Here is a 25,465-nt window from a genome sequence, read left to right on the forward strand (position 1 = left end):
ATAAAGTGAAAGATGACGTTAGCTGATCACTTCTTTACTGAATACAACTTTATGTGATTTATTTTCCTTTCACCTTGCATATTTTTTTGAAATGGAGATACTTATCTCTGGGTCAACTTTCACAGAGGGGCAAACATTCCTTGGCTATTATGTAACTGTTATGTGAAGTAGACTCAAATGCTTGAATTCTGAACTCTATATAGATTTCCCTGCATATATGTCCTACTCACCTGGCAAGCTATTTTACCAGTCCAGCCCTCACTGACTGATGATGAATTTGAGAGCAGTAAATGTTAATCATACGAAAAATAACTCAGGAACATGGATGTGGTATCAAATCTAAGATTTATAAAGAAAAGTCTTGCCTATATTACTAGACTGTGCCTAACAAACTGTAGCCTTGATTACTGATATGCCTATCTTATTAGCCTTTTTGGTATTTTAGCGTGACTTTGCTACCAAGAAAACCACAGATTCTGGCATAACACAAGAATAACCCAAATGAAATACAGTGATTGTTGACTCTACCTAATCTGAAGATAAATATATCAAAACTTCTAATTTTGCCAGCCATTTTAATGTGCCTTAGAAAGGACCAAAACATAACAAAAGCCCCTCCCTTCCCCTACCAAACCTCATCTGGACTGTATCAAGGGGTCAGGCTCCTAGTGGCTACAGTTACTAAAAGAAGTGACAGTATTCCAAAAAGCATTAAAAGAGTATCCAGGCCTGGAGCTGGGGGCCATTGTAGCAAACTAATGCAGGAACAGAAAACCAAATACCATATGTTCTCACTTACAAGTGGGAGCTAAATGATGAGAACACATCGACACAGCGGGGAACAACACACACTGGAGCCTTCTTGAGGGTAGAAGGTGGGAGGAGGGAGAGGAGCAGAAAAAATTACTATTAAATATTAGGCTTAGTACCTGGGTGACAAAACAGTCTCTACATCAAACCCCTGTGACACACAATATACAAATATAACAAACTTGCATACCTGTGAACCTAAAATAAAAGTTAAAAAAAACAAGTGTCCAGGCCATAAGAGATACTTAAACTTATTTTGTTCCATATAAATTCAACAATATGTCAAAATTTTAAAAGAATACTTTTAAGATTTAAAATGTAAATAGGTTTAAATTGCCACCAAGACCTAAGTTCACCTGCTGTTCTACGAAAATTTAATTTCAAAATGATTCTGAATCATTTCCCCAAAGAAAGAAGGTTGCAAACTTTGCTTTGTCTTATTGGATCCGACCAGTGTTTCTATTACAGGCTACAGGTCTCATGAAGGGCCAGATCTTTAATTTTCATCAGAAAACCATAAAACAAAATGTCAGAAAATGATTTTTAATGATGGATATTTATGCTTAAAAAAAAAAAAAACTAAAAAGGCACTTGTGATCATAAAGACTGAATTTTCTCCTACTAGAAATGGCTACAGGAAAGCTTTGCTACAATAGAAAAAAACAGAAGTCACAGCAAAGCTCTGAGCTGATCAAAGCTCTATCCTGTTTCAGGTGTCTGCACTGTTCCTGCTGCAGAAGACGGTGCACATGCCAAGGGCCAGTCACTGCTTTCGGACTGTTCCTCTTTATTAGAATTTCTTTATGTAGTCTTGAGGGACAGAAACAAAACTGTTTTGTATTGTATATTTTAAGTCAATAATGTGTTTTTAACAAAGGATGCAGCAGAGTTCTTAACTAAGATGGCAATATGCAAATAAATTAAAAATGCAATTACTCTTTAAATATTGTTTTCATATTCTAATCCCCAGACAAATAGAATGAAAAAGAGTTGAATAAAACAAAAATCATGAATATTTTATGCAAAACTCTAGCTTTGTTAAAATGTATTACCTTGCACTGACCATCTGTTCCTGTAATATATATTTAAGCATTTCATTTTTAGAATAAGTAACTGAACATTAAAAAGTGAATGAATTTTCTTGCACAGAATCTAGTGGACATTCAGTGGGTACCTGATGACCTGATTGGTAGTGAGAATTTGCATGTATCCCTGCTTTAAAAGTGCATTTAAAAAAATCATAGTAAAATGTACATAACATAAAATTTACTATTTAACCATTTTTATGTATATGGCATTAAGTACATTTATATTGTTCTGCAACCATCACTACTGGCACTTCCAGACTTACTCATGTTCCCAAGCAAAACTCTGTACCCATTAAATAATGTCTGCCTGGTCCCACATTCCCCTCAACCCCTGGCAACCATCATTTTCTTTTCTGCCTTTATGAGTTTACTACTCAAAGAATGTTATGTAAGTGGAATCGTACAGTATTTGTCTTTTTGTGACTGGCTTACTTCACTGAACATAATGCTTGAGTTTCATCCAAGTGTTGCAGAATTTTCCTTCCTCTTCAAAGGCTGAACACTATTCCACTGTACATCTATAGCACATTTTGTTTATCCATTCACCTGGCAGTGGACATTTGGGTTGCTTTCACGATTTGGCTATTGTGAATAATGCTGCTATAAGCAGGGATAGACAAATATCTGTTCTAACTCCTGTTTTCAATTCTTTTGGGCATACACCCAGAAGTGGAACTGCTAGCTCATCTGGCAATTTTAATTTTTTTAAGACTGAACATTGTCCACAGTGGTTATAACATTTCACATTCCCACTAACAGTACACAAGAATTCCAATTTATCCACATCCTTCCAAACTTTTTTTCTGTTCTTTTGATAGTAGCCACTGTAATGGGCATGAGGTGGTATGCTGGGGTTTTGATTAGCATTTCCTTAATGATTAGTGATGTGCAGTATCTTGTTAGATGCTTATTGCCTATTTGCATATCCTCTTAAGAAAGAGGTCTATTCAAGTCTTTTACCCATTTTTTTTTTTTTTTGAAACATAGATTGCAACAAAAACCACATTCAAACCTTTGCCCATTTTTGAACTGAGTTTTTATTTTGTTGTTGTTGAGTTGTGGAAGTTGTTTATATACAATAGATATTATTCCTGTCTTAGTCTGTTTTGGATTGCTATAAAAAAAAATTTGGCCAGGTGCAGTGGCTCACACCTGTAATCCCAGCACTTTGGGAGGCTGAGGTGGGCGGATCACGAGGTCAGGAGTTCAAGACCAGCCTGATCAACATGATGAAACCCTGTCTCTACTAAAAATACAAATATTAGCCAAGCATGGTGGCATGTGCCTATAATCCCAGTGATTCAGGAAGGTGAGGCAGGAGAATCACTTGAACCCGGGAAGCGGAGGTTGCAGTGAGCCAAGATTGTGCCACTGAACCCCAGCCTGGGTGACAGAGCTAGACTCTGTCTAAAAAAAAAAAATTGAGGCTGAGTAATTTATAAAGAAAAGAAGTTTATTTGACTCATTATTCTGCAGATTGTACAGGAAGCGTGGCACCAGCATGTGCATCTGGCAGGGCCTCAGGCTGCTTCCACTTTTTCTTTTTTTATAGCGAGCTCTCATGGGAACTAATGCAGTGAGAATTCACTTAACTCTGAGGGAGGCCATTAATCTATTCATGAGGGATCTGCCCCCATGACCCAAATGCATTCCATTAAGTCCTACCTCTAACAATGGGGATCAAATTTTGACATGAGGTTTGGAGGAGACAAACATCTAAACCATAGCAAATTCTTATATATAATTTGCAAATATTTTTTCCTTTTTTTTTGGGATTGGTTTTTATTCTGTTGATGTCTTTTGATGCACAAAAGTTTTTTAATTTCTTGTTATTAATTTATTTTTGAGACAGGTTCTCACTCTGTTACCCAGGCTGGAGTGGTGCTTTCATAGCTCAATGTAACCTCAAACCTGGGCTCAAGTCATCCTCTCATCTCAGCTTCTGGAGTAGCTAGGAGTGTAAGTGTCTGCCACATGCCCAGCTAATTTTTTTAATTTTTATTTTTTGTAGAGATGAGGTCTCACTATGTTGCCCAGGTTGATCTTGAACTCCTGGCCTCAAGGGATCCTCCTTCTTTGACCTCCAAAACAGCTGGGATTACAGGTGTGACTCACTACTCCTGGCCAAAATGTTTTGATTAAATCTAATTATTTTTTCTTCTGCTGCTTTGGTGTCATATCCAAAAAATCGATCAAATATCATAAAGCTTTCTCCTACTTTTTCTTCTAAGAGTTTTAGTTATTATATTTAGGTCTTTGTCCATTGAGTTAATTTTTGTCTATGATGCTAGGTAAAGGTCCATCTTCATTCTTTTTTGCATGTGGATATCCAGTTTTCCCAGTACCATTTGTTGATGACACTGTTTTTCCCCACTGGATGGTCTTGGCACCTTTGTTGAAGATCATTTGATCACATTACCTAAGGGCTTATTTCTGGGCTCACTGTTCTGCTCTACTGATCTACCTATCTATCTATCTTTATGCCAATACCACAGTGTTTTAATTACTGTGTCTTTGTAGTAAGTTTTGAAATCAGGAAGCATGAGACCTCCAACTTTTTTAAAATTCAAGATTGTTTTGGTTTTTCAGGATTTCTTAAGATTTTTCTACTTCTGCAAAAATCAACATAGGGATTTTGATAGGAACTGTACTGAATCTGTAGACTGTTTTGGGTAGTAGTGACATATGAACAATACTAAGTTTTCCATGAACACAGGATGTCTGTGTTTGACACTTTGTAGTGCCTTGTTTTGATTCCCTTCTCCTCTCCTTTTGCATTGTGGAAAAATTGCCTGTCGCATGGCCAAGAGTGTCTGATGCCATCTTGAAGCAAAACTATCATGATGACTGGTGGTTGGCCCCTTCACACCACGGTGTTCTGCAGTAAGGTCTTTAAACAATGCCTATAGCATAGATAACCCCTCATAAAGATGCTATCAAACTTCCCCAGTGGTCACATCTTGGTGAGAAAGTCTGAAGATGTGACCAGCTGCACATACTTTATCCTAAAAGCTTGCTAGATAAAGAATATCTTTGGGAGGCTGAGGTGGGGAGACTGCTTGAGCTCAGGAGTTTGAGACCAGCCTGGTCAATATGGTGAAACCCTGTCTCTACAAAATTAGCTGGGCATAAATGGATGAATGAATGAATACTTTCTGGAGGGCAGGTGTGGACAACCACTCAAGGCTTTGCTTCTGTTTTTAAGTTCCTATAAAATATTTCTCTCTGAGAAACTGGATTGTCAGCCTCTTTCTTTGGTTTCTCAGCTTCCTTGGCTTTTGGGAGTAGATTTGTATATGCTTGTTCACAGATTCTACAGGCTTTTTGTTTGTTTCCATAGGAATTACAAATAACATCTTAGAATTATGACATTCCATCTTAGGTTGATAACAACTTCATTCACATACAAAAATGCTTCTTTACAGCTTCACCCTATGTTACTGATGTCATTCACAAACTACATTGTTATATACTGTGTGGCCATTAACATAGATTTGTAATTTTTAATGAATGTGTCTTTTAAATCTCGTAGGAAAAAAAGTAGAGTTACAAACCAAAATTATAATAATACTGTTTTTATATTTGTCCATGTATTATCTTTCTCAGATAACTTTATACTTTCATATGGCTTTAAGTTACTATCTAGCATCCCTTTATTTCAGATTGAAGGATTCCTTTTAGCATTTCTTGTAGGGCAATTCTAGTGGTAATAAACTCCCTCAGCTTTTGTTTGTCTGGGAATGTTTTAATTTCTCCATTATTTTTGGAGACAGTTTTGCTGGATATACAATTTTCAGTTAACGGTTTTCTTCTTTCCTCATTTTAAATATATTATCCCACTGCCTTCTGGTTTGCAAGGTTTCTACTGAGAAATCCACTGATAGTCTTATTGAGGATTCCTTGTATGTGGCCAGTTACTTTTCTCTTGCTGCTTTTAAGATTCTCTCTTTTATTTGACTTTAGACAGTTGATTATAATGTGTATTGTTGCAGGTCTCTTTGAGTTTATCTTCTTTGGAGTTTTTTGAATTTCTTGTACAGACATCTTGGTCAACAATGGACTGCACATATGAAAATTATAATGCACCTGCTCTATACAGGTGTAGTATTTTAAAAAAACATTTACACTGTAAATATAGTAAACAACCATTTACACTGTAAAGGTACACTGTAGTAGGTATAGTAGGCTATATCATCTAGGTTTGTGTAAGTATACTCTGATATTTCACAACTACAAAACTGTCTAACAATGCTGATATGGTTTGGCTTATGACCAACTCTCATGTTGAATTGTAATCCCCAAGTGCAGGATGAGTGGCCTGGTGGGAGGTGATTGAATAATGGGGACAGACTTCCCCCTTGCTGTTCTCAAGATAGTGAGTAATTTTTCAAGAGATCTGGTTGTCTGAAAGTGTGTAGCACTTCCCCCTGTGCTCGCTTGCTCTCTCCTGCCATCTTGTGAAGACATGCTTGCTTCCCCTTCACCCTTCTGCTGTGACTATAACTTTTCTGAGCCTCCCAAGCCAGGCCTTCTGTACAGTCTGTGGAACTGTGAGTCAATTAAACCTCTTTTCTTCATAAATTGCCTAGTCTCAGTTCTTTATAGTGGTGTGAGAACTGACTACTACAAATGCTTTGCTGAGAATGTATCCTTGTTATTAAGCAAAGCATGACTATATTTGTATATCCATGTCTTTCCTCATGTTTGTGAAGTTTTGGGCCATTATTTCTTTAATCTCTGCCCCTTTCTCGCTCTCCTTCTAGCTCTCATACTGAATACATTGATCTGCTTTATGGTGTCCCATAATTCTCTTAGTCTCTGTTCATTTTTCTTTATTCTTTTCTCCTTTTGTCTTCAGACTCAGTTTCAAATAATCTGTCTTCACATTTGCAGATTCTTTCTTCTGCGTGAGTCTGCTGTCCAAGCCCTCTAGTGAAGTTTTCAATTCAGTTATATTTTCAATTATAGAATTTGAGTTTTAAAAATAATTTCTACCACATTCTCAGTTTGTTCATATACAGTTTGCCTAATTTCCTGTAGTTTGTTGCCCATGTTTTCTTTTAGTTTTGGGTATATTTAAGATAATTAAAGTCTTTGTCTAGTAAGGCAGATATGTGTGTTTCGTCTAGGATAGTTTCTGGAGATTAATTTTGTTCCCTGAATGGTCATATTTTTTTCTTTGTATCTATCCTTTTTTTTGCGGGGGAGGGATGTGTGTGCAGGGTCTCGCTCTGTTATCCAGGCTGGAGTACAGTGGTGTGATCCTGGTTCACTGCAACCTCTGATTCCCTGGCTCAGGTGATCCTCCCACCTCAGCCTCCCCAGCAGCTGGGACCACAGTTGTGCACTACCACACCCAGCTATTTTAAAAATATTTTTAGTAGAGATGGGGTCTTACCACGTTGCCCTGGCCAGTCTTGAACTGAGCTCAGGCAATCTACTCGCCTTGGCCTCTCAAACTGCTGGGATTACAGGTATGAGACACCGCACCTGGCCTTTCTTTCTTTTTTTTTTTTTTAATAAATAAATGGGATTTTGCCGTTGCCCAGACTAGGACTTGAAATATTGGGCTTAAGTAATCCTCCTGCCTCAGCTTCCCAAGTAAGCCGGGATGACAGGTGTGTGCTACCATGCCTGGCTTCTTTGTATCTTTTGTTCAAAATGGGAATGTGAAAAAATAGCCACCTCTCCCTATTTCTAGTGTTCTTATTTCTCTGCAGGCTCACCACCATCATCTGTTGTTTCTTGACTTTTTAATAATTATTCTCACGGCATGAGATGCTATCTTACTGTGTTTTTGATTTGCACTTCTCTAATGATCAGTGATGTTCAAGGTCTGGCTATGTTGCTCAGGCTGGTCTTGAACTCCTGGGGCCATGTGATCTTCCCACTTCAGCCTCTCAACATGCTGAAATTAGAAGCCTGAGCCACTGCCCCCTGTCTAGGTCAGGCATGAAAAAAAAACTAAACAGGGAAATTAGAAAAATGTGTTTAAGCCAGGGGTGTCCCATCTTTTGGCTTCTCTGGGCCATACTTGAAGAAGAACTGTGTTGGGTCACATATAAAATATATTAACATTAACGATAGCTGGTGACCTAAAAGAAAATACAAAAAAAACCTCATAATTTGTTAACAAAGTTTATGAATTTGTGTTGGGCCACATGCGTCCTGTGGGCTGTAGGTTGGACAGCTTAGTTTAAGCCATAGGATTAAACATGCAGCACAAAATGCATAATAAATACACAAAAAAATTTGGCTCAGGCACACAAGAAGAAAAGTGAAATCTATGGCAGAGATTTCACTCAAAGTATGATCAGTGCTATTCCTATTTTCCTTAAAGGAATGTCAGCTCACTGGGTAGGAATGCCTCTGGTTAAAGTGTGTCAATTAAAAACGTAGCCAGAGACTATGTTTTAAGAGTAAAGAAAAAAATAACAGAGTAATAACAGCTATACAGGGAAGAGAATTATAATCTTTTATGCAAGTAGAATGGTCATGAAGTTATAAACAATAGATGGCTGTTATGACACAAATTCTGTATTACTAAGAGTTAAGGCCATGCTAATATCTGTCTGACACCCTAACCTACTCAAACAGTAGCAGAGAACAAGCAACCCAAATGCATACATGTAACTGTTTTTTAATGGTATCTACTCACATACTTGACATTCTTTTACCATGTTTTTAAAGCTCAAAACCGGGGTACAGAAATATGTGAGAACGCAGTAGGGTTTAGTCTTCTTTGCTCTCGCTTTCTGCCTGCTCACATCTCAGACGACTGTGGGCTAGTCATTGACCCTCATCCTTCTTCTATGCCAGGGTCCAGCACAACTGAGGGGCCACGGTCACCCCTGCCCTGTGAACTTGGAGAGGACAATCTGAACTGCAGCCACTCACACTACCGCTGATGAGTCCAAGCTACAGACGCTCTACTTTCAAATGGAAGAACAGAAATAAGCTTCCACAAGCATTGCGTCAGTCTGCACTCAAGGTACTCAGTTCATTTCAGCGTTTACTAACACCAAGCTTACTGAGCACCTTTTCCGTACCAGGCCCTGTGCTAGATGCTCAAGGTATATGTCCTCTCTCTTTTCCCCTCCCTCCCTCTCCAAAGTAGCTCTTGTATTCTGTCAGTCTCTCACAGGCTGACATTTTAGCTGCAGGTACAGAGACAAACAAATTAACACATTTCAGATCACGGCAATAAGTGCAATGAAGAATATAATGCTGAAAGACATAGTTCCTAAGAAATCAATGGTCATGAGTGAGAAGAAATGCTGTAAGAAAATGGGCAAATATAATGAGAACACATGGACACAGGGAGGGGAACATCACACACACTGGGGTCTGTTGAGGGGTGGGGGCTAGGAGAGGGATAACATTAGGAGAAATACCTAATGAAGGTGACAGGGGATGGAGGCAGCAAACCACCGCAGCATGTGTATACCTATGTAACAATCCTGCAAGATCTGCACATGTACCCCAGAACTTAAAAAGTATAATTAAAAAACAAAAAAGAAAATGGGCAAATATTTTTAATCCCCATACTTCTGTGAACCCCGGCTGCCTCTCATATAAGGGTTAAAGCAGATAATTGCTAAATTCCTTTCTGACTCAAAAATTCTATGGTGCCAGGCTTAGGAATGTTTTCTGCTGAACTTGATAATTCCCATTAAGTTGTTCAGTAGTTTTTACTTTAAAATAACACTATTAAAATTTCAGTAAGGCAAAAACACCATAAGCAGAAAAACACTGCAAATGACGTATAGCACAGGAATTCTTATAAAGCCAAAGGAAACACACTCATTAAAAGATAAGAAATGTAAATTTCCAATGCAATTACCAATATATATTTCTTCCATTCCTTTGTACTAGATTGAGTTCTCAATAAATCTGAAACATAATAGATGCTCAATGTATATTTGTTGAACAAAGGAATTCAATTCCATCAATGATCAAAACATTCAACTCTCCACGATTTCAGGAAATGATATTATCTACTTGTGATAAAGATATGGAAATCTTTATTACCTTCCTGGAGGGCAGTTAAGTGTTTGTCTTGTGCCTAATAAATCAATTTCAATGAAATTCAGAATTTTCTACTTGTGAAAATATATTACCTTAATATATTAACAAAACAAGGCATTTTCTCTATTTAGGGGTCAAAACCAGAAAGATAATACCTGGGCTGGAGTGTTTGTAGTCACAGGAGATGGCGATTCACTAACTTTTGGCTCACTTGGGGACGCGGCTGACCCCTGTGACTCCTGACTTGCAGGCTGGTCCGGAGACAAAGCATCACTGCTGTCTTCGTCAAATGAGAAATCGCCCTGAGTGTGGGGATATTCCTCCTTCCCAACGCCTAAAGAAAGAAATGATTTTTGACTTATGTTGGCTTTGGAATACTGAGCTTAATGTGAAGGAGAAAAAGACTTTCCTATGGAAATTTATGAAGCTGCTTTAAAAAAAGTCAAACCAATGTACTTCCAAGTGTAAGAACACATCACTACCCATGATGCATTCTGGGGTAGAAAAGAAATTAATAAAAATCAATCAAACCTGCATTAGATTAAGACTTTGGGTCCAAGCACCACTTATAGGAAGTACAAGTGCCAGTAATCTTAATAACACCTGGGGATACAAATGGAATCAGTAAAATCTAGAATGTGGGACATGCTAGAGGACAAAACAAGCCTGTTTCGTCAATAAATAAGTAGTAAGAAAATAAAAGAAGATCCACCCAATACATTAAGATTTAAGAGACATATCAGTGAGAGGCAATGTGTGGACCTTGTTTGGATCCTGAGGGGGAAATCCAACTGTTAAGAGATAAGGGGGAAAATGGGGACATGACTGAGTGTATGTTGATAAGTTCCCACTTCAGGGAGCAACTCGGCTACGCTGACATCTCACATGATTTTTTTTTTCTGCTAAAGCTTCTACCAGAAACAAAAAGGGAAACATCAGTAACTGTGATGAGAACAGGATAAAACAGATACTACCCATTCTATACTCATGTGCTATTCACCTTCCTGAACTAACATTGAACATGCTATTTATCTTTCCTAGAAGTAGATAAAATAATGAAAAGTTAGTAAAAATATTAAACCACAGAATCTAAACATAAGTTTAACTTAGAAAAAGTTAAGTAGTTTTCTTCATCCCTGGGGACTTCATATTTTGTACTGGTATGTGTTTAAAGCTCAGGCAATTTGTAGTCACGAATTCTGGGCAGTACAATCTACCACGATTCCATGCAGTCCTAAAGAGATGGACCCCAAAAGGTGAGATGAAATCAGAAAGTAATAATTAAACCTCAAACCTAACAAGGGAATCTGTTAACTAGCAGCAGATGCTAGTCTTACAATACATAATGAAATTATAGTACCATGAATCACTGTGTTAATTTCGTGAGAAAACAATACTCACGATTGGTGCTAACCTTTAAATTACATTTGTTTTATCTAAAACTTCCAAGTGTCTCTTTCTCCCCACAAATAGTAAATTTTTAGACTCTTGCCTATTATTGCTTCTTTAACACTGGAGTCTACAGGAAGGATGTTTTTCTCTACCAGCTCCATAGGACCAGGTCTTTGAGCAATCTTTTCATTCAGATCATCTGCTAGTCGAGCTCTTTTCAACTTCATCTGAGTAGCCTGCAGCGATGGCTCTGCAAATGTTTCTAAAAGAGGAAACACAGTTTTAACCATTATTTGAATTACTATTTCTATTCCATAATGTTATTTCAGGCCAACTAACTGAATTTAAACTGATTTAGACATATTTTTGTGTTCTCAATGTATTTATGGAAAGAGAAAATGACGGTTTAAGAATGCTCCAGTATGCATTTTGTATTTTCTAGTCCTGGATAGCTTTACTTTGTCTATATAAGTTGGATGCCCACAGACTCAAACTAACAAGTCCTTAAACTAAAAATGGGGTACTGCTAATGTTTATTTATGGTAGGAGGGTCAAATTCACATTTATTAGGTATTGGGGATCCAGAGAATGAGCAAGACAGATGTGGCCCATGGCTCAAGAAGTTGACAGTCCTGGATTTGGCGTCTTTGGAAAGTCACTTCTTAGAAGGGAGACACTGCCTCTTAGGGTTATAAGCTTCTCTGCAGAGGTCAGTGGGAAGAGTTATCATTCATGTTCTTGAATTGATCCCTCTGTGTCTCGGCTGGTCATTATAATTAACAATTTGGGGCCAGGCGCAAGAGCTGACGCCTGTAATCCCAGCACTTTGGGAGGCCGAGGTGGGCGGATCACGAGGTCAAGAGATCTAGACCATCCTGACCAACATGGTGAAACCCCTTCTCTACTAAAAAAATACAAAAATTAGCTGGCTATGGTGGCATGCATGTGCCTTTAGTTCCAGCTACTAGGGAGGCTGAGGCAGGAGAATTGATTGAACCTGGAAGGCAGAAGGTGTGATGAGCTGAGATTGCACCACTACACCCCAGCCTAGCGACACAGAAGACTCCGTCTCAAAAAAAAAAATTGGGTTTATTTCTGAATATATATCTTCATGTCAGGAACATTGAACTATAATGTACAATAATTAATGTTGTATAGAGGCATCAACTCATCTACTTACAAATGCATGAAATTGGTACAACCAATCATCAACCAAATGTAAAACTATTATAAATACCATAATTCATCCATCTGCTTCTTTCTGTCAGTACTTGTATTTCTGGTAACTCTCGTTAATGTTTTTTCCATTGTTCTAAAAAAATGTTTATAAATGATGAAAAATAATGATGTGTGTCTACCCAAAATTCTGAGTTGAAAGTTTCTTGCCTCTTAAGTTATACCATAGAAGGTCTTTTAATGAAACTCCCCATAATTTGGCTTAAGATTAATTGATATTCTTTATTCTGTAGGTATTAATAGAATGTTCTGGCTGAAACCCAAGGCTCACTGAAAGTGCATGGCTAGGAGGTTACCCTGAAGCACATCTGTGCAGCTTCTCTATCCACCAGCTGAGCTGTATGCGTGCCAAAAGTGAGCCTTGATTGTTCAGAAAATGATTCATATCTTTTATGATGACTATTGTCAATACATAATGTAACTAAATGTCACGAGAAAATGATAAACTTCAAAGGTAAAAAATGCTTTGGGAAAATTTGATAAAGGTTAAGTCATTAAAAAAATCACTGTCAAATTCGTTTGGGCAATTAACTGTAAGAAATTTGGGGAAAAGGCTGTAAAATCTAGGATTTTAAAGCTCAGATTGTTTTTTAAGTGTCTTTATTTCTGTTGCACCATACATGGAAACTGTAGGTGCTATACACTGGCTGTGCTTTATGCAGTGAAGAAGATGTGAACTCTATTCACTGAAATCTTACCCAAAGAGGAGGCCCTAGCACAAGGTTGGAATACTGTAAATAAAGGTAGACTTCTACAAGTTAAAATAAAATGTATGTCCATCTCATTTTCATTATTTTCCCATACAACCAACTGTAGCCCCAATCTTCTGAGATAAAACAATTAACCATGTAAGATGATAGTTGGGGAGAATCAGACCATAAGGATCACTCTTAGGTTGGTATTTCAATGCTTCTGGTTAAGATCTAGGTAGGACAGACTCTTTCTCCTCTCTTCCATTACCACCACCTGAGTGACAGCAAAATATATACAAAGAAAATATTCCCAAGTAAGTAAGTAAGTAGAGCCTGGCATTTTGGTATGTTTCTGTTCCTAGTCTTATTGCCTATATCTCCATGACTGAGGCTAAAGTTTAGCTGCTGAACTTCAGGAAGTAATTTAGACTCTTGCCTGAGAAATATCCAATCCAATCAAAATCAGGTTAATGTTAACATACAGTTGGGAGTGGTGGTGGTTTTAAGATACTTTAAAAAATAAAATGATATTTCAGAAATCCCAACTTGTGAACAGATGTCTCAAAAACATCATTTATGATTCATTCATAAATACGGTTAGATTTTTAAACAGTGGATAGTCTTAAAAAAATATTTCTTCTGAGAGTTGAATGTATTTTCCTTGATTTTCATTGTGTTAATAAAGCTTGTATAGTTAGAAAGCAAACTGACAATAGACAGCATTGTTACTACAAAAATGTCCCTTATAGGTCAAGATGTTTTCAGGCAAAGAAGCAACCACTTACTTGGCTACTTATCAGTAAACTTGCTGCTTTGAAGATTCACTTATCCCTGACTGGTAGCTGCTCTACCCTACTACTGGAGTTCTGGAAAAGTCTTTTTAGTCCAGCGGACTTCTGAGAACACAACCCAAAGTAGAGAAAGGGACATACCTCTCACCTCCTGCCCCTGGAATGAGGAAGACAGCCATATAATAAAAGATTCTTTACAAAGAAGAGCCCCTACTTGGGGTTGTAGAGACCACCTTGATGCTTGGAACTTCTTTACCACATCCTTAATACTGTGAGTTTTTTTTCTATCATAGCAGCCTGTTAACTTCCCATAGAGTTCTTCTCACTATCTGTTAATTCACTTGTTTTGCTTGTTTGTTTATTACCTATCTGCTACCAAACTGCAAGCGCTGTGAAGTCAGGCATCCAGCTTTCTCGCTTACTTGTTGGGTCCCTGGGATCTAGCACACTGGCCAATGAAGGAACACCTCTAATAATGGTAGCGATATCACCTGCTGAAGATTTCATTTCCAGACATGTCTGACCTTTAGGATATTATTTCTTACGTTGAGCTACACTCTAATACTTTGTTGTATCAATCTAACTTACTAACTCTAATCCTATTGTTAGACCCAGAGAACAAACTTTCCTTCTACCTGAAGATTGTCTCTCAATTTTTGAGAAGTTTTCAGATTCTTTCTGTAGCCTCTCAAGACTTAACACACCCAAGACTACCACAGAATACTAGTCTTAATAAATTCGTTGAAGAAGTAAAACAATGGAAGAAAGTGTAACTTGCGAGTTTACGGTGGAGGTATAAGCTTTTGAGAATACTTTGCCCTTAGAGAGAATAACATCCTGGCCTGACCCATGTGTTAACCAAAGATGGAATGGAACTGTCCTTACCAGCCTTGTAAGTGATGAGGCTACCCAACCGAGATAATTTGGTGGAGGTGAGTGAAAGGTGCTAATGGTTAGCTCAAGGTGGCTTGTTGTGGGTAAGTGGCAATAAAGAAAATTTGTGAGTGTGGGCACTGTACCAGGTAGACACAGACAATGTCCAAGTAGTTGAACATCTAGGGTTGGACTTAAACTACTGCATTCTGTATGACTTAATAAGGGGGTACATATCCCTCATTGATAAATCCTCTGACCCCAATTTTTTAATTTTTTATCAAACAAACAGTATGGTAGCGGTATCTGTGGTACCAGCTGGTGTGGAAGTGTTAGTCCATTAATTGATTATGTGAAGAATCACATCTTCCCCGTATATCTAACATAATGTTTTAGCATTGGGTCTTCATGTTGCTACCCAATTTGGAGGATGTAAGGTTGTAGGGTAAAAAGTTATTAAAATGGAAATAAAGAGAAATGGTGGAATTCTCACTTCTTTTCTTGAAAAAATACATCAAATTAAGAAGAAATAAATCCTTTACCTTCTAAAATGTGCATCCTGACAAGTTCAGAACGATCTGGTCGACTCCGAATCTTGTGTTTCAAAAAATTTTCGGTCTTTAAAAAGAAAAAAACAAAGTCTTAACATAAATTATTTATTATTCATTGTGCTTTTAAATGTTCTTTAAGGTACTCCATTTAAATAAACCATATGCCCTTTTGGTCATGTGTTTGAGAGGAAGAGTAGAAATTAGTGCTTAGGAAAACTGTTATTTAATATATGCTTTAAATTGTAGACTTTGAAAGTGTACAGGGACGTGAAGAGTATATTGGTGTAAAGTAAGCACTTTATAAACTTTGAAAACTTGTCAATATTGAAAGGTCACGTTTTGAAGATAATTAAAAAAATGTTTTTAAATAAACATAGCATTTAAATCACTTAAATATCTAAAATCAATAAAATCTATACTTCAGGTCCAGTAAAAATCCACCTAGATAACAAATTTCCTAAAAATTCTAATGTATTTTCTTTGATAAGCTCATATTTTCTTAATTAGATCATATTTAAGTCTTAAGCAAGAAAGCCTTAATATGGGTTTTAAAAGAATAAGATATAATTACAGCATTCTAGAAAAATTTTTAAGAAAATTCTGAAGTATTCTTATTTTCATGTTGCATGATAGAAATTTTCTCCAAAACAAAAAGAATGAATATTCATAATGATGCTTTAAAAAAAACTTAAACAGTTATCATGTGCAATTATGATGGTGCCGTCTTGAAGAATAAATCAGAGTTGAATGTAGCAGTGTTTTCTGATTTAGCCCTATTCCCCTACCCTTGGACAAATGTACAGGTAAAAGAGACCCAGTAGGGAAATCACCTAAGGATCTGGTGTCAGCACATCCTTGACTGTCTCTGTGCAGAGGTAACAAATGACAGAATTACCCCCCTCTTATGCCTCTAAAAACTGTTATGCTCTGAGAGCAAGAAAGCAAGGAAGTATGATTTGTCCTTTCTGTACAATACTAGTTACTGGTTTTAAAAGAAAATTTGAATGTCATGTATTTTCTTCAAACCTCCAAGATCAAACTATCGCAGAGTAAATACTCTCTAAGCCATGTATCCTGAAAATACACTATTTTTCTCTACTGACACATTTAGGAGTAGGACTCTACTTGTACATAGGTATTTTAGAACAGAGGAGAGAAGGAGAGAGAAGTAAAGCATTTTAAAGTGAAATGTCTTACTCTGGCTCGTTCCAAGCTTTTTATCTGTTCATGGAATGCCGCTGGGCTCTTCAAAGCTGTGAGAAGAAATTATTTCCACAGTATAAATAAAATTCATACTTCAGTCCAATGTTACATCATGTTGATAATCTTATTAATAAATCACATCTACAGTTCCATTAATTTACTGGTTCCATTAGGAGACCCGCAAAATTTGAAATCATAAATGTTACAGGATAAAAATTATGTATTTCATAAATAAAGCAAGTTGACGTTTAAAACATGGTTGTATACAAAATGACAATGCAAATATCAGCTCAGACTAGTTCTGACCACTCATAGCACAACTTCATTGCTGAGGGGACTGTCTGATGACTCCTTGATGAGTCTGTAATCTTAATGGTCATATAAGCTATAGAAAAAGCCCATATGTCCTTGGGAGTGACGTAACCTTGAACACGGGGACACACTGCACTTGTGTCCAACATATCTGAGGTATCATTTATTCAGAACCCATGATAGGCTTGTGCTTAACCATGGCTATGTTGCTTTGGTCTCGCAATAACCTTGCCGAGATAGGTATAAGTCCCAGTACAGGTGAAAGGCTTTAAAGAGGTTAAGTGAATTCTTGAGGCCATATAACTAGATGGTGGTCAAAGTGATATTTAAATCTAGATTTTTTAATTTGAAGGGTTCATGCTCTTTCTGCTATACCACAGTGCAACTCACTGTAACCACAGTGACTCCTTAATATGCTAACTGCTGGTAAATCAAATACTCTGGCATCCTAGTGTGAGGGTAAGCAGTGCTCACCAAATCATCACCTACAACAGTTTTCCTATCAATTACCTTTGCAAAATCTTGTCTGTGTATGTCCACCATTTCCCAGTACCACCCTGCACTTACAAGCATGGGCAGTCAGATGAGTGGATGGGACAGAGGACTGGGATTCCTTAGGCTGTCACCTCCAAGACTTGACCAATCTGCTTTTACAGCATTATTTTCAGCTCTGGCGAATGAAGCACCACAGAAACTTCCAGGAGCCCAGTCCAATCAGGTTTGGCTAGGGACCAGCCCCCAAAAGCAGATTAGAGCTGGCCTAGTAATGGTATCTTAAATATCATAATTTGATCCTCTTTGATTGATTGGTTCATAGTCAGGAATGTGGTAGTGGAGAAATCTGGCAGATTATCAAAGCACCTTTTGACTATCATAATGCTAGATTGAAAATATTTAGATTCTCAGTAGTCCAGAAAAAGTTTTACTAGGAAAAACAGCTACTAAAGAGAAAAATCATACCTTATCATAAACCAAGAAACAGCTTATCACAGCCATGATTCAGAAGACTGGAAAGCATAAGCTGATTTTGTAATTTCTTTCTAGTGTTTTAAAACGGAGTAAGTTACCTCTTGGAAAGGTCAATTTTTTACACAAAATCCAGATACACAGTCCTAACAGCCAACACCAAACAACCACTCCTTCCCACTAAAATATAAAACCACTTCCAAACTTGGTGATTAAAGGTCAAGAAAACAACTAGGACAAATATTCTAAAATTAATCAACTCTAAAAAATTTCTTAAAGGAACAAACCCTAGGGATGCTAGGGAAATAATCCATACTTGAGCCAAAAATGTTAATTATAAATGGAATGTTTATCAGTCCTCATACATTTAATTACTGTATATAGACCATAGTGTAGCACCAAAAATAATTAATTGGAATTAAATAAGTCTAAGAGAAGCAAGATTGTGAATAAATTTTATGTTTTTTGGCAAGTCTAATGAATTACAAATCCATTAGTATAGTGACTAGCCGTTTCAAAACTAAAATATTAAAGTTTAAAGAAAGAATGAATGTTAGCCTAATTACAGTGTAAAGATGTTCTCTGTGTAATACAAAATTCAAGTCCATCTTTTAAACTGTATCTGGTTTTTAAAATGTATTCTAAATGATTCACTTAGGTGCCCGATTTTTCCTTAGAAATTCACTTGGTAATTGTTTGTTGATTAAAGTGATACAACTGAAAGCAGAGCAAAATGCAGGCTCTTCTTGGACATGCCTGTCATGTTCTGTCATGTTAGGGATGGCAGTAAGGCTGTAAATCTTACGTGGCATGATGCCCTGGTCCACGAGTTGTTCTCTCGTCCTCCTTTGTTGCAGCCTCAGCTGGAGCACTGTGAAAAGGAAATAATCACCATTGGAGTTTACTGGCAACTGTGTGATCCAATTAATGTGATTTCAGAGGAGATACAATTAAGCTTTATCAAGCATCTTCTATTTCACAATTAAACAAGAAGGACAGTACCTGGCACCATGTAACTTGTTAAAGGAAAATTATTTTGTAATTTCTGCCTGTTTGTTTAGTGAACACTAAAGTTTACACAGCATAAATTTTTTGTTTAGTTAATCCTAATTTGATCACCAAAGCTATGTATTTCTTGTTTAAAACATAGTACTCAAGATAATAAAAATAGTTGGCTTATATAAAGATTTGCTAATAACTCTAATTCACAGAAATAGAGATGTGAGATTCTCTGACACACCTTAATTTTTTTAAAGCAAATTAATAGCAAAAATGTATTCTAAGGAAAGACTGACTATAAATAGCTTTAATGAAGGCTGTTTGCATAATAAAAATTAGACCTATGAGATACTTCTAATGACCCAAAGGGAAATTTCTAAATTAGGGACTGAAAGTTTAGTAATCTTTGTACAAACATAATACCATATCTCATTCTATAAGTTCTAAGAAATTCACAAATCAACTGACACCTTATTACTTTAATAAAAGAGTAAATTATTAGAACTGGCAGAGAACAAGATATACATCATGAAATGAAGGCATCCAGTTTGCCAAATTTAATCAAAAATTAATTTTTTTCCTAGATTTCTCAAGCAGATTCCTTTTATAAGCATCTACATGGTTTTATCTGGAAAATGAGACTATGTCAAAATAAAGGGAATACAGGAGGTGACTCTGAAAAATATTTTTCTTGCTTTGGTTTACATTCAAACCAAGTTTCCATTGTGATTTTAACTTTCCATTTTGATTTTTGTTTCAAACCATGGATGAAAACCAAGATTAGAATGAAGAGGCTGCTTAAGGGTTGTCAATATGCTAAAAAAAAAAAAAAAGAAAAAAAAAAAAAATTACCTACGTGTGTTTCTTAAATGGTTGGAAGACAGAATTTTTTTTTTATTTAATTATACTTTAAGTCCTGGGGTACATGTGCAGAACATGCAGGTTTGTTACATAGGTATACACGTGCCATAATGGTTTGCTGCATCCATCACCCCGTCATCTAAATTAGGTATTTTTCCTAATGCTATCCCTCTCCCAGCACCCCCCCACCCCTAACAGGCCCCAGTATGTGATGTTCCCCTCCCTGTGAACTTGTGTTCTCAATGGTCAACACTCATGAGTGAGAACATGCGGTGTTTGGTTTTCTGTTCTTGTGTCAGTTTGCTGAGAATGATGGTTTCCAGCTTTACCCGTGTCCCTGCAACGGTCAAGAACTCATCCTTTTTTATGGCTGCATAGTATTCCATGGTGTATGTGTGCCACATTTTCTTTATCCAGTCTATAATTGATGGGCATTTGGGTTGGTTCCAAGTCTTTGCTATTGTAAACAGTGCTGCAATAAACATATGTGTACATGTGTCTTTATAACAGAATGATTTAATCCTTTGGGTATATACCCAGTACTGGGATTGCTGGGTCAAATGGTATTTCTATTTCTAGATCCTTGAGGAATCGCCACACTGAGAAGACAGAATTTTCTGGTGAGTGGTGATGGCTGGAATGAGAGGCTCAAATGCAATGCACATGGTGTCTCCTCCTTGCAATAATAAAACCTCAAGGCTGCACACACCGACACATGGACCCCATCCCTTGTTTTTCAGTTGGTCTTGTGCTGACTGCAGAGCAGAGCAGTCTTAGGTAAACTTCAGAAAGAATCTAAGCTGTAACATGGCTTTTAAAAATATTTTATCATTGTTAGATATGAATGTCATCATCTATTAGATACAGAAATAGGTTTCAGTTTTTGTTTGGTTTGAGGCCATAGGATAACAAAGCTTCATTGATAACCTACTTAAAACTGAAACAACTGACAAGATTCTGCTACATAAAGCAAAAGAAATAAAATTTCCTAAAAAAAGATATGCACATTCCTGACATTAAGATGTTCTGTGATACTTTAAATCAATTGTGCTCTAACACAAAGATCTTTTTCCTAAGTTGACTGAGGATAGTTATGTTCCCACTGTACTAGGAACAAAATAATCAAGGAGCTGACCTGTGCATCTTACAGCATCCAGAGACCTGCATACTCGAACATTCTTTTAGGAATGCTAAAAAGTAAATGCTTGTCTGTATTTAAGATAGTCATATTCGAGAAGCAGAATCTCAAGAAAAAGACAACTGAAAGTACAAAATGGTTAGAACAGTTCTCCAGTTCAAAGGTTGATACTTCTGGAACATGATGGCCTATGTCTGTTGGAGAATCTCTAGCAGGAATATCTTTCCTTTCCTCCAAGAGGAATCCTCAAAAGAGTAGAAAAGAGAGAGTAATGAAAACATCAATAGCCCTCTGTTTGGATTAAAACAAACAAAAAACAAAACAAAATCCCCACACATTTGTGACACAGCTCTATCAGATACAATACATTTTTTGGGTGAATGGCAACTCTGAATGATGCATACATTTGCAACAACTTGATTTGCAAACCAACACTGATGACAACAGCTGGTTAGTCTTGGAAGCATCCCCTGATTGAACACTGGTCATCTCAGGTGCCTTCATTTACCAGGAGAGCAGTCTTGTCAGCTGTATCATCTATGACCAGAAATTACACTTTCAAGCTAACATGGAAAGAGAGGTGTCTGCTACTATGAGGGTAACACACAACATGGATGTATGTCACTCTGATCTGTTTCTACTTCCAACACTTCTGACACCAGATGTGTGGGCTTTTCCCTCATACCAACCAATTCTCCAACTCTGGATGCTAACTGGCTGTCCAATGATTCAATTCTGACACTATGTAGCTGGAGTTAGTGTCAGATCCTACAAGTTAAAATGCTACATCCCAAGAGACTGCCCTCACTTCAGATGTCAATTGTTAGTCCAAGCCCCCAGACTTTTGACCAATGGGTTATAAAGTTAGGGGGGTCCCATAATCCCCTTCCCAGGTTTGATAATTTTCTATAATAGCTCACAGAACTCAAGAAGGCACTTTACCTACTGTTAGTAGTTTATTATAAAAGATACAACTCAGGGACAGCCAAATGGAAGACATATATAGGGCATGGCATGGGAGAAGGGGTACAGAGCTTCCATGACCAATCTAGGTACACCACCTTTCCTCTGGTCATGCCTTGGTCTTTCTGGCCATCAGCCCCTATCCGAAAGCTCCCTAAAGGCCTTCAATTACCTGTCACCTCAGTAGCATATAAAAACCACTCTCAGCACTCTAGAGAGTCCAAATATCTTAGAAAGAAGCTCTTAAGAACTGGGAAATAAACAATGTTCCTATTACTCAGGACATTCAGGAGAACTTTAGGAGTTCTGTGCCAGGAACCAGAGACAAAGGCCACATATTCACAATATCATAAACACCAATCACCAATTATTAAAACAAAAAACCCCCACAAACAATTTGTGTTTTCTTTCTCCTTTTCTATGTGGCCAAACAATCAAACAAACCTACTGCTTGAAGGTAGGAGAATAATTTCCCCAATTAAAGCTCTCATCATTCCCTATATAACTTTCCCAAAAAGCAAGAACCTCCCACTATAAGTATTATTCAAAGCAGCTGTGGCCATCAGCCTCCCCTAGGCATATTCATTTATTTAGAGCATATCTGTTAGGTGTCTGGGTACTGTATGGGGTACAAATCCGTAGGAAAGAATAGCAGCAGTAGCTGTGAATGGATCTTTTTAAAGCAAAGACATTAGGAAGAACATGAATGGAAGGGGAGGCAGAACTGCAAGTAACTAGCCATTTTGTTAAGTCTGTTGATTACCAGTTTTTTTTTTGGCTTTTATCTGCACCCATAGATGGACAGTACTGGACATATTATATTGAATATGAAGCACTATGTCCTATCAAGAGATCAGGTACATTGCTACTTTGGGTTAGTATTAAAACACAATTACAGTTTGGGAAGCCGGAACAAGATGGGCAGATCACTTGAGGTCTGAAGTTCGAGACCAGCCTGGCCAATGTGGTGAAACCCGTCTCTATTAAAAATACAAAAACTAGCCAGACAAGGTGGCAGGCACCTGTAATCCCAGATATTTGGAAGGCTGAGGCAGAAGAATCATTTCAAACCAGTGAGCCGAGATCGTGCCACTGCACTCCAGCCTGGGCAATAGACTGAGATTCTGTCTCAAAACAAAACACACAATTATCTAATACATTATATATTTAATACATATATATATATTTTAATTTTTTTTTTTTGGGAGATGGAGTCTCGCTCTGTCACCCAGGCTGCAGTGCAGCAGTGTGATCTCAGCTCACTGCAACCTCTACCTCCTGAGGTTACGTGATTCTCCTGTCTTAGGCTCCCGAGTAGCTGGGCCTATAGGCATGCACTACCACACCCAGCTAATTTTTGTATTTTTAAGTAGAGATGGGGTTTCAACATATTGGCCAGGCTGAACTCCTGACCTCAAGTGATCCACCCTCCCTGGCCTCCCAAAGTCCTGGGATTACAGGCGTGAGCCACTGAGCCCGACCACATATATTATATATTTTATGATAAATTATTTATTATTTGTTGATGTCAACTAAAACCAGTCATTCACAACTTGACAAAGGCTATTCTGACAGCAACTACTACTTATAAAAAGTACTAATCATATAGGTACAGACTCATAATTTTAGAAAATATCGAACTTCCTTTCAGAACTTCTGTTCATCAAATTAGTAACAAAATTGATGTATAAGTCACAGCAGATATCTGCACCTTAGACGGAGACCATCTAAGGCCAGGAAGAACATGGCTTGAATGATACAGACAGCTTAATTGTCATGCAACACAGGAGTAAGGCAGAATGTGCTGGTGCTTAACCAGGACTGAGGAAGGGGTAAGGGACTCTGAAAACAGAGGACTACACTCTTTTAATGATCAGAGCAGCATTCATGGTTGTGGGATCAGAAATGCTTTATCAAGTTTCCCTGGGACTAAGTTTGGAGACCTTCGTCCTTTTCAGCCTCCACACTCACCCTCCATGTTTATATTTGCATAGAGGGGAAAAAAGGCTTAGAGCACTGAATGTCACTCAGCCTTGCACAGCTGCCTGACACACTGTGCTTGTGTTGACAAGATTTCATATCTGTAGCTGCAACCAAAGACTAGGCACTGGCCTGGTACTGCTTTCCAGTAGCAGACGCAGTCTGGCAATGGCCTCATGTGTCAAAACTGTACCCTAGAACATTCTCCCCTGGTGCCTTATTGAGTGAATGAACTGCACTACTGGGTTGACATCATAGCCTTCATCTTCTTGGTAAAGTGAGTCACATTCAGCGACTTCCACGGCCATCTTGCAATTAATTGCATACAAAAAAAGGATGTATGTACAAAATATAGAATCCTCAGGGAAATAAACAGTTCAAAACTGAGTGTGTACCTTTCAGAAACAAAGGACATAATATAGAGAAATAGACTTTATGTTACGATTGCTCACATTTGAACATTTTCAAAGAATATTATTTTTGAAAAAGGTAAAGATGAAACAATCTAACACATGGTCCTAAGAAGTCCTGAGGTTTAAAATCATGGTTTAAAACAGGGTGTAAACCTGTTTGATTTTATTAAAAAAGGGGGCAGATATAAAAAAAGCATATCTCATACAGGTAGCATTGTATTCTCTGTGCAAAATATTAACCCCAAGTTGGGAATTCCACAACAGCTGTATATTTTCAGATGACACAGCCCACGAGAGGGAGGCAAAGCAACCTCATGGATGGAGAGATATGAGGTTATAAATCCATTTATTTATGGCATGTATCCTATCTTTCTTAACTAGCCTGGGTCCCAGGCATTTTTATTAAAAAAATGTTTTCACACATAAGAGTCAAGTATGTTCATTACACAAAATATGGAAATAGAAAATAGTAGGATAAAAAAACTAAAAAAAGCCCAGGCGTGGTGGCTCACGCCTGTAATCCCAGCACTTTGGGAGGCTGAGGCAGGTGGATCACCTGAGGTCAGGAGTTCAAGACCAGCCTGACTAACATGGTGAAACCCTGTCCCTACTAAAAATACAAAATTAGCCAGGCGTGGTGATGCATGCCTGTAATCCCAGCGACTCAGGAGGCTGAGGCAGGAGAATTGCTTGAACCCAGGAGGCAGCGGTTGCAGTGAGCTGAGATCGCGCCCTTGCACTCCAGCTTCCAGCCTGGGCAACAAATTGCAAAACTCTGTTTAAAAAAAAAAAAAAAAAACTGAACTAAAAAAGAAAATCACCAATAATATCATCATCCAGAGAGACACAACTAGAGTTACCATATGGTATAGTTCCTCTGTCTTTTCTCTCAGCATAAATTTTGGTTCTCTGCTTCTACATATTCCGATCACTCTGTAACTACAATGATAAATACTCTTTTTATTTTAGTGGCTAAATAAAATATTCTGGTAGGTGGATATGGAATAGTTTACTAAATAGTCCTTGTTTATCACTTAGGTTGTTTCCAATTTTTTTAACTATAAATAATGCTGTGGTGAAATTTTTGTGTATAAAGTGAATTCCTCATGTCCAATTATTCCCTTAATTTGAATTCTTAAAAAGACAACTATTCCAATGTAATCTACATA

The 25,465-nt window shown here is 37.5% G+C and overlaps 1 protein-coding gene across 4 annotated transcripts in view; it reads right to left on the minus strand.

The window, feature by feature from the left end:
- The window catches only part of MRTFB (myocardin related transcription factor B), a 203,132-nt gene that overhangs the window by 35,003 nt on the left and 142,664 nt on the right, over window positions 1–25,465 (minus strand). For all 4 annotated transcript variants that reach the window (XM_064362487.1, XM_064362486.1, XM_064362485.1 and 1 more), the window contains 5 exons: window positions 18,748–18,813; window positions 16,659–16,714; window positions 15,453–15,528; window positions 11,419–11,580; window positions 10,082–10,260 (listed from right to left, as the gene is read on the minus strand). In XM_064362487.1, the coding sequence (XP_064218557.1) occupies window positions 10,082–10,260; window positions 11,419–11,580; window positions 15,453–15,528; window positions 16,659–16,714; window positions 18,748–18,813 (539 nt within the window). The remainder of the gene's footprint in view (window positions 1–10,081; window positions 10,261–11,418; window positions 11,581–15,452; window positions 15,529–16,658; window positions 16,715–18,747; window positions 18,814–25,465) is intronic.

This window comes from Aotus nancymaae, unplaced genomic scaffold (assembly GCF_030222135.1).
Source record: "Aotus nancymaae isolate 86718 unplaced genomic scaffold, 86718_ANA_hifiasm-v0.15.2.pri h1tg000049l, whole genome shotgun sequence".
Lineage (NCBI taxonomy): Eukaryota > Metazoa > Chordata > Mammalia > Primates > Aotidae > Aotus > Aotus nancymaae.